Source organism: Harpia harpyja, chromosome 3, assembly GCF_026419915.1.
Source record: "Harpia harpyja isolate bHarHar1 chromosome 3, bHarHar1 primary haplotype, whole genome shotgun sequence".
NCBI classification, from domain to species: Eukaryota; Metazoa; Chordata; class Aves; order Accipitriformes; family Accipitridae; genus Harpia; species Harpia harpyja.
Window position 1 is genome coordinate 15,399,490 of NC_068942.1, and position 9,162 is coordinate 15,408,651.

Here is a 9,162-nt window from a genome sequence, read left to right on the forward strand (position 1 = left end):
CGCTTCTCTCTTTCCAAGCCCCGGCCCCCCCCCTCGCCCGCCCTCGGGAGATCTGGCGGGGCTGGGCGGCGGCGGGAGCTCCCCGGGGCGGGCAGCACCGACCGCTGCCTCTCACTCCTGCGGAGCTGGGGGGGGGGCGTGGGGGGAGGCAATCGCGACTCAAGGGCTTCGGGATACACACTTCTCCTCCCGCCTTCCAGTTTCGGCCTCCGTCGGAGGGAGCGAGCCGAGGAAACAGGGCTTTTGTTGTTGACACCTGATCTACGACGGAGAGTCCCTGCTGGGAATGAGGGTGGGGGAGCCCAGGGAGCTGCCGCGCACCCCGACATCCATCAGCAGAAGGTGCATCCTACGGCTGCTCCGTTCCCCCTCTTCTTCCTCTTCAAAGAGAGAGAGAAGGAAAAGGGGAGAACGTCCGCCCAGCCGGCCGGCCTCCCCGCAACCAGCCGGGGAGGACCAGAGAAGTCTCTCCCGTCTGGTCAGCCTCTCGGTAGGCAAAGAGCCCCGGCGGAGCAGCCCGGGGGGGTCTCCGCCGGCGGCGGCCCGGCCCCGAGCAGCGGCGGGACTCGCCGCTCCGCCGCCGGCTCTGGGCGGCCATCCCCGCGGCGCCGGGCCTGCCCCGCCGGGCGAGGCCCCATCCGCGCAAGTCACCTCCTGTCCACCCGACACGGGAGCGCTCGCCGACGGCGGGGCCCTGTCGTCAAAGGCGAAATATTCCCCCGGCGCCCACCCGAGTGTCCTGCAGAGGGCAGAGGCTGCTCGCGTTCCGCCGCCCGTTCCGCCGGCTATTGACCGAGGGCTTTTAAATCCATAGCCGGCTTCAGCATTTTACCCGTCAGCACGTCTGCGGTCAGAAAACACTTCTTCTTTCTGTCACTTCTCTTCGAAACTATTGATAAGATCATTTAGCTGAATCTGTTCGGGATGAGTGTAATATTGACTAGGAGTTAGGAAAGATGATTAAATCTAATAAGCCTAGAAACTACCGTGAGGGACGGCGGGGAGCGGGGGGGGGGTGAGGAGGAGAGCGGGGTACCGCACTTGGGAAACCGAGCCGGCCAAAAGGGCCTGGGACACACCGCCGCCTCTGCGAACGCTGCCCAGTTCGATGCCGCTCGCCAGCGCGCCCGCCCCGCCGGTCCCCAGCCGGGACCCCTCCGGCTAACACCGACCGGCTCGTTACACACGCGGAGCCGCAGAAGTCCAACGGGGAAGCCCCGGCCCCGCCGGCTCGCCGCCGCCGCCGCGGGGCCCGGGGCCCGGCCCGGCCCGGGGAGCGCCCGCCGCGGGGTGCGCAGCCCCGCTGGGCAGCCGCATCCTTCCTCCCTCTCTTAAACAGTACTCCCCAAAACGAAGCCCCGCCTTTTTGCCCTTTTTTTTTTTCCTTTTTTTTTTTTCTCCTAGCAGTCAGACCTGAAATTGCCCAAAGGGAAGGAGGAGAGGAGAGTCTCCTCTCCCCCGTGCCTCCCGCCGGAACGCGCAACTAACTTGAGGAGCAGATCTCCCCACCAGCACCAAAGGCAGGACACCCCTACCCGCACAGAAACCGATGCTTCAAAACACACGGCTGCGGTTCATCTGCGGAGAGACACAATGAACACGGCTCCCGAGGCTCTCCTTCAAGACCCTGGAAGTTATGAGCGTGGAACCTCTCGGTATAGGCATCAAATTTATTCCAAAAATTCCATGAAATATAAAGGAATGGCGGTGCTTTTACACAGAACTCAACTCAGTATAAGTACTGGGGTGTTCTCCCTCCAAATCTTAAGAACTATGCAAATCTGTGCTATCTTTAAAAATAAAATAAAGATATTTCAATAATTAGAACAAACTATGAAGGTATTGTGCATTTCTGTTTTATGTAGATAATAAAATATTACTTTAACATAAATATATAAGGATCTCTGCGTTTTTATTTTTCCCCACAAGCACATCCAAATGTACCAAAACAAAGTATTTTTAAAGAGACTGAACCAAAAAAAAAAAATTACATCCCATATAGATTTTGTTCACCTACTCATTTAAAGCTACAGAAAAACAGTTTCCAGAACCTGTTTGCTTTAAAAGAAATAAATATACATTGAGGCAGGCCACTTAAAAATGATATGAAAATATTTCCCTGGGTAGCATTTAAAAAAAAAAAAAAAAGAAAAAAAGACAAAGAAAACATTGAAACTATTTCTGCATTTCAAAGGACAAATATTAAACATATATACATAGTGGTAAGGTTTGCATGGTAACTTTTTTTTTTTTAGTAAACCTATTTGGAGTTTGAGGCTTTTCTCAAACATCCTCTCGACTCCGTTTTCTGACCTTACGCACGTATTAATAAGTGTCTGAAAGTTCATTTCCTCCCTTTACCACTGGATCTGCCCTGATCTGATTCACTTCACTAGGCGCTAGTCCTCAACACTTTAAATAACAAGCAGCTCAATACATCCAAAAAAAAAAAAAAAAAAAAAAGAAAAGAGAAAAGCTTGGTGCCCGTATCTTTGTAACAATTGTTGGAAAACCAGGAAAAAGGCTAATGCATGTGCCTCTTAGAAATCATCATCTGTCTTACCAAGAAGAAAGAAAGAGAGAGAGAAAGAAAGAAAAGGAGACAGAAAGAAAGAAGGAAAGAAAACCCAATGTCACAGGCGCTTTAAAAGACAATGAGAAACATACTCTAAAGCCTTAGCTACTGAATGCAATATTTATAGGAGAGTTCTGCGAGAGAATGCTTCACTGTTTTTTCTCCATAATTGTCCAACACTCAACTAAGTAAACTTTTAGATTATAAAAATGCTTTGTCTCTATAGCACCCGTTTGTGCTGACTAAATGATCCCTTTATGAATTTATAACTATCATAGTTTAAAGTTCCTCTAATGTATATGCATAGCTGTGTGTGTGCATAAGTACACAAACACACGCACGCAGACACACGCACATACATGCGCTGCTCCCAGGTCCCGCTCCTCTGCTTCCCTTTAGAGCTTTTTGTTTTGCTTTTTTTTTTCCTTTTTTTTTTTTGTCCCCGTGGGTTTTTTCTCTTTTTTTTGGAAAGTTAACCATTTCCCATCAAGATAATGTCACGAAATGCACTTTAAAACTATTAACGAAGGGGGGAAAAAAGACGGATTGAAAAATGGCATTTTTTTTTTTCCCACTTCATTTCATTCCCCAGTGAAAGACACAAGGCTGCCCAAGTTAAAACTGGTCCTTTCCTTCAATAAATTATACCGCAATCTGACCAAAGGATGGGGGGGGGGTAGGGGGGGTGGGAAAGGGCAAGATACGAATAGAAAAAAAAAAAAGACGAAAAGTAAAAGCGAAAAAGAAACGCACACGGTCTCTGCGGAGGGGAGGGGGCAGCGTGTGTTTACACGCAGGTGTAAGCACCCGGCCCCCCCCCCCCCCCCCCCAGCCCCCGCCCCGGGCCCAGCAGCTCCTCGGGCTCTCCCTGGCTCTGCCTTGATGCAAAACTGCTCGATGAAAGAAAGTTTTGGGGCTGACACGGGCGCGGGCTGCCCGGGCAGTGGGACCAGGGATGCCAAAGGCACGCACGGGGAGCCTCGGGGGGAGGAGGGGAAGGGAAGGGGGCTGGGAGGGGTGGGGGTGAAGCTAAATAATCCCCTTTCCCTCTGAAGGAAGTGCCACTTTCTCCGGGAAAACTCTGGAAACGTGTTGTTTCATCTCCGCCTTTCCCACACCGGGCCTCGCTCGCCCGCACTGACACAATCTGGAAGGGCTGCACATATTTTTTTTCCTCCCCCTCTGGCTGCGCCTCGGCCCCCGGACACACTGCCTGAAAATGAAGTTTACTTTGTCGATTTGCATTATTCTCCCTTCTCCAAACTCGACTCTTGCCGTTGAAGGCGTATATTAAGCAATTACGAGAGTCACGTCTCTGGAGAACGGAAGCTGGCGGTGCGTATATATGTGTATATAGAGAGACATTATATATATGTGTATGTACGTACGCCTATGCACGCATGCATATGTATACATACATACAGATATACGCATTCTTTTTTGCTACGGTAAAAGGAGAAAATAAGCGTTACACGTATTTAAGAAGATTTGTTTATAACAAAAGTTCACATATACACATAAAGCAAAGGCTAAAACACAGTAACATATTGTAGACCGGTCACTGGTTGACTAACGCTCACCGTGGAAAATGCAAGTCATTTGCAAAATTAAGGTCGGAAAGGAAGGAAAAAAAAAAAAGAAAAAAAAAGAATTTGTTTATGTAAACTTCGATTTTCTTGCAGTGCAAATTGGTACGTTTAAATACTGTCTACATCAAAAGGGATAGCTTTTCCTTTCTCTTCTTTTTTTTTTTTTTCATATATTCCTACAGGGGATCCACAGAAAATAAACACAGCAGCATGTGCCAACACCGAGCGACATTCCACAATGCAATCTGCCTTTGTGTGGCGGGAGGGGGCTGCGGAGGGGACCCGAGGTGGCTGAGCCCCCCCCTCCCCTCCTCGCCGCCCCCCCCACCTCCCCTCCCGCCCCCTCCCCGGCCGGGCAGCGCCGTTATTTTTTTCGCCAGCGAGCAAGGGAGTTTTGTGCGAACCGCTTCGCCCTGCGCCTGCCCTGCCGGTGCCTGCCCCTGCCCTGCCGGTGCCTGCCTGCCCTGCCTGCGCGCGGTACTCACTCCACTCCGGTGCACGGGCACTCGCCTGGAAAGGTCAAAATACAGCATCGCACCCGCTGCCGTCTAAGGGACGGTCCGGTGCAGGTGCTTTGTCTGTCTGTCTGTCTGCTGTGATTTGCGCTCGCCCTCTCGCTCGCTCGCTTTTTGTTTTCTTTTCTTTTCTTTTTTTTTTTTGCGCGTTTTTTGTTTGTTTTTTGTTTTTTTGTCTTTTTTTTAAAGATAGGAGAAAATAATAATTAAAAAAAAGAAAAACAAAAAAGAAAAAAAGGAGGACAATCAAAAGTTGGGGGAAGGAGGAGAGGAGGAGGAGGAGGAGGAGGAGGAGGAGGGGCCGGGCGCCCCCGCCGCGAGTTCACTGCACGGGGGTCTGCACCCCGTGGTGCGGCGGCGTGTCCCTGCTGGCCCCGTACACGTCCTCGGCGCCCGGCAGCGTCCCTCCCGGGGGAGTCATGCGCTTCTCTTTCTGTCTCCTGTTACAAAACCACACTCTCACCACCTCCTTCTCCAGCTGTAGGCTGTCCGCGAGCGAGGTGATCTCCTGGGCGGAGGGCTTGGGGCACTTGAGGAAGTGGCTCTCCAGCGCGCCCTTGACGCTCACCTCGATGGAGGTGCGCTTTTTCCGCTTGCGGCCCTGCGCCGCGATCTTGTCTATGCTGGTGGGGCTGCCCGAGGAGGAGTCCGCCTCCTCCAACCACTTGTTCAACAAAGGCTTCAGCTTGCACATGTTCTTGAAGCTGAGCTGCAGGGCCTCGAAGCGGCAGATGGTGGTCTGCGAGAAGACGTTGCCGTAGAGGGTGCCCAGCGCCAGCCCCACGTCCGCTTGGGTAAATCCCAGTTTGATGCGCCGCTGCTTGAACTGCTTGGCGAACTGCTCCAGGTCGTCCGAGGTCGGCGTGTCCTCGTCCGAGTGCGGGTCGTGGTGCGGCGGCGGCCCGGGCGGCCCGGCGGCCCCGGCGGCGGCGGCGGGCGGCGGCCCGGCCGCCCCGGGGTGGGGGCCGTGGGGCGGCGGCGGGTGCTCGGGGCCGTGGTGCGGCGGCGGCCCGGGCGGCCCCGGCGGCGGCTCCTCGTGGGCGTCGCGCAGGCCGTGGTGGTGCAGCGCCGGCTGCGCGGCGCCCAGCATGCCGTTGACGGTGAAGCCGGGCGGCTGGGAGTAGAGCAGCCCCGCCTGCGCGCCGTTGGCCGCGGCCATGCCGGGCGGCAGGTGCGCCGCGCCGCCCGCCCGCCACGCCGCCGCCGCCGCCGCCGCCGCCGCCGCCGCCGCGTGGTGCCCGCCGCCGCCGCCGTGGTGCACCAGGTGCGGCGCCCGCCCCGGCGGCGGGTGCTGCGGCGGCGGCGGCGGCGGCGGCGGCAGCTCGTCGCCGCGCCCGCCCGCCTGCACCACCGCCGGCTTGATGTCGGGCTGGCCCAGCGCGCCCGCCGACCAGGGCGCCTCGCCGCCGCCGCCGCCGCCGCCGCCCCCGCCGCCGCCGCCGCCGCCGCCGCCGCCGCCGGGGCCGCCGTGGGACAGCGCCGCGATCCACTGGTGAGCGTGGCTCAGCGGGTGCCCGTTGCTCTGCAGCGCGTAGTCCGCCTGCACCAGGGCGCCGGCGTCGCGGTAGCCGCCGCCGGGCTGCATGCCGCCGGGCGGCTCGGCGTGCACCATGGGGGAGCCGGAGGCGAGCAGGCTGTAGTGGTTGGAGGCTGCGGTCGCCATGACTCGCCGAGCCGCACTGATCGCGCCGGTTAAAGGCGCCGCGCATTTGACAGCTACTTTTTCGCCTCGGGCGCCGCGCGGCGCCCGCGCCCCCCCGGCCCGCGCGGCGGGGCCCACTGCGAAGGCACGCGCGGCCGCCCCGCCCCGCCGCCGCACACCATTGGCTCCCCGCGCCCTGACGGACGCGGGCGCCCCTGGCGACCGCCGCCGCCGCCGCCCGCCATTGGCGCGCCCCGCCGGCGGCGCCCCGCCCCCCGCCCCGCCCCCGACCGCCCTCTGGAACCCAACTCCGAGGGGGAACGGGGCGCGGGGGAGCGGCGGCCGCGGGGCGGGGGGCGGTGGCGGCGGGAGGGGAGGGGACGCGACGCGACGCGGGGGGGGGCTCCGCCGCCGGCCCCGCCCCGCCGCACCGCGCCGTACCGCGCCGCCGGCGGGAGGCTGCCGCCGCCGCCGCTCCGGCCGCCGGCTCCTGTTGCTCGCGCCCTGCCGGGGCCCCGCGCCCTGCCGCCGGTCTCCGCGCGGGGCCCGGCCGCGCTGCCCCGGGGCGGGTGCCGCGGGGCGGGGGACTCCCGCCCCCAACTTTCTCGGCCGGGCCGAGTGCACGCGGCGCCGCCCCGCAGCCAGCCCCGCCGGCGGGGCCGGGCAGCGCCGCGCCCCCGGGGGCGGGGAGCGGGCGGCCCCCTCCCTGCCCGCCGGCCCCCGGGCACCCGGTGCTTCCCCGGAGCACACGGCTCCGCCGGGGCTGTCGGGGCTTCGCACCTCGGCGCTGCGGAGGTGGTACTGTGGCACTTGTCCCGTCCCGGGGGGACGGGGTGCCCCGCGGGTCCGCCTGAGCGGGGCTGGCGGCTCTGCATCGGTACGGAATGTTTGGGGGGGGCGGAGCGGGCGGGAGGAGGAGGAGAGAAAAAATTAGGAAAAAGAGGGGGAGGGGGGGAGGGAAAAAAAAAAAAAAAGAAGTTGCGGTCCGGACAGAAAGGAAGGAGACCCTGGAACTGGATCCGGATTTCCTAGGAACGAGCAGCGCCCGGGCTGGCCGACGCGAAAAGAGTTCACTGCCCATTTTTGAGCTGGAAGCCATAGCTTTGTCTCGAAAATAAACTGCTCACGGGGGTAGGTGCGCCTCGCAGGCTCCCGCTATCTTCATCGAAATAATACAATAGGGCGGAGCGGGGAATTTATTACTACTAACAAGAAACAGCTTTCTTCTGCGAGTTGTTTATAAATCATCGTATTTAACGTGAGCGCTGGAAAGGCTCCTTGCCTGGAAATATTCCTCTGCGTGGGGGGTGTGCAGGAGCGGGGGGATGGGCTCCTGCACATAAACATATACACAGAAGCGGCATGAACAGGATATCCAGTGCCCTGAGACAAGGGGCGCAGCAGGAGTTACCTCGTTTCGTTAGTTTAGCGGCGTATCAAGAGCTCCTTCTGCCGGGGGGTGGGGAGGGAAGGAAGGAGGGAGGGGAGGGAGGAGGAGGAGGTGGGGGGGAGCGACGACAAACTTTGTCCATGAGAGAGAGTGGAGAGTCTTCCTAAGGGATTTCCCCCCCCCCTTTCTTCGAGGTGCCGGCGAGGGGAAGAACAATGCTGCCTGTTCTGCGAGTGTGGCGGGGAGGGAAGTCAGTGCCTCTGAAGTGAAGCTCTGCCTTTTGTTTCCCGTGTGGAAACAACTGGGCACCCAGGAATTTTATAATTTGATGCTCATTTTCTCGTGTCTCTCCTCCCAATTAGGTGTAGACCAGTGAGTTGAAACAAAACAACAGGGCAAGTCCGCAGCAGGCTTCTTTCTGCCCGAGCATCGCGGGCACCGTCCGGGGAGAGCCGCCCCGCTCCCCGCGCCCGGGCCAGCCCTCCCGCCCCGCTCCCGGGGCCGCCGAGGCTCTGCCGGGGGCGGCTGGCCCGCCCGCCCGCCCGCCTCCAGGTCCGCTGCCAAAAGTTCATGCGTGGACGCGACACGAGGGGCCACGCCACGCGTCATTATCGGGGCTAGATTTTCACGCGGGTGTCTCCAGCGTGGGGTGCTCGGCCAGCACGGCCCCACCCCGCTGACCCTCCGAGGGAAGCCCCTTGTGCCCCGGCCCCGCGGGCGTGTGCGCCTCCCACGGGCAGCCGGTCCCCGTGGGGTGCCGGCAGCAACGAGCTCCCCGCGGCTCGCCACGGCGAGGAGGCGGGACGCGGGGGTCAGCGAGCTCCAGCCATCACTTTTTTGGGGGAAAACCCCTCCAGCCCTGCCCCCCGGTCGTGCACACACACATTCCCCGCCCCCCCCCCCCCCGCCCCGGCCCTCCTCCGTCCTGGCCGGCCTCCTGGCAGGTGATGCCTGCGGTCACCGTCCTGCGTGCCTCTTACCCTGCCGCCCCAGCGGCAGATCTCAAAGGCTAACGGTAATGGCACAGTTACCGAAGTGGCAACACGGCATTAGGAGGCGGACAAAACCCGAGCCCCGCAGCAAAGCCCCTCGCCGTCCCTCCTGCCCCCCTCCCCGGCCGAGTGCACGCCTATGGAGTCGCAGCTGGGAGCAGCGAGGAGCGCGGCCGGCGCATTCAGAGCCGCCGCAGACTCCACCTCCTCGTCCTCCCCATCATTGTTAGCCCTGTCATTAATACCGCTCCTTAAGCATCCTTCGCTCCCGGCTCCCCCCGTGGAGGGGAGCGCCGGGGAGCGGGGAGCGAGCGCCCGGCCGCCGCGCTCCGCCGCTGCCCGCCGCGGGCTCCGGCTCCGGCCGCCGCTCGGGTCCGGGGCGCTGGGGATGTGAAAGAGACAGTCATGTGGCCCCTTTCTGGCGGAGCTGACCCCGCGGGATTAGAGGTCTCGCCAGCC

The 9,162-nt window shown here is 60.3% G+C and overlaps 1 protein-coding gene across 1 annotated transcript; it reads right to left on the reverse strand.

Moving 5' to 3' along the window:
- Positions 1–4,518: 4,518 nt before the first annotated feature.
- Positions 4,519–6,664, reverse strand: POU3F2 (POU class 3 homeobox 2). Its single transcript, XM_052781463.1, has one exon. It carries the CDS (start codon positions 6,340–6,342, stop codon positions 5,002–5,004), a length of 1,341 nt encoding a protein of 446 aa, XP_052637423.1. The 5' UTR covers positions 6,343–6,664; the 3' UTR covers positions 4,519–5,001.
- Positions 6,665–9,162: the final 2,498 nt, after the last annotated feature.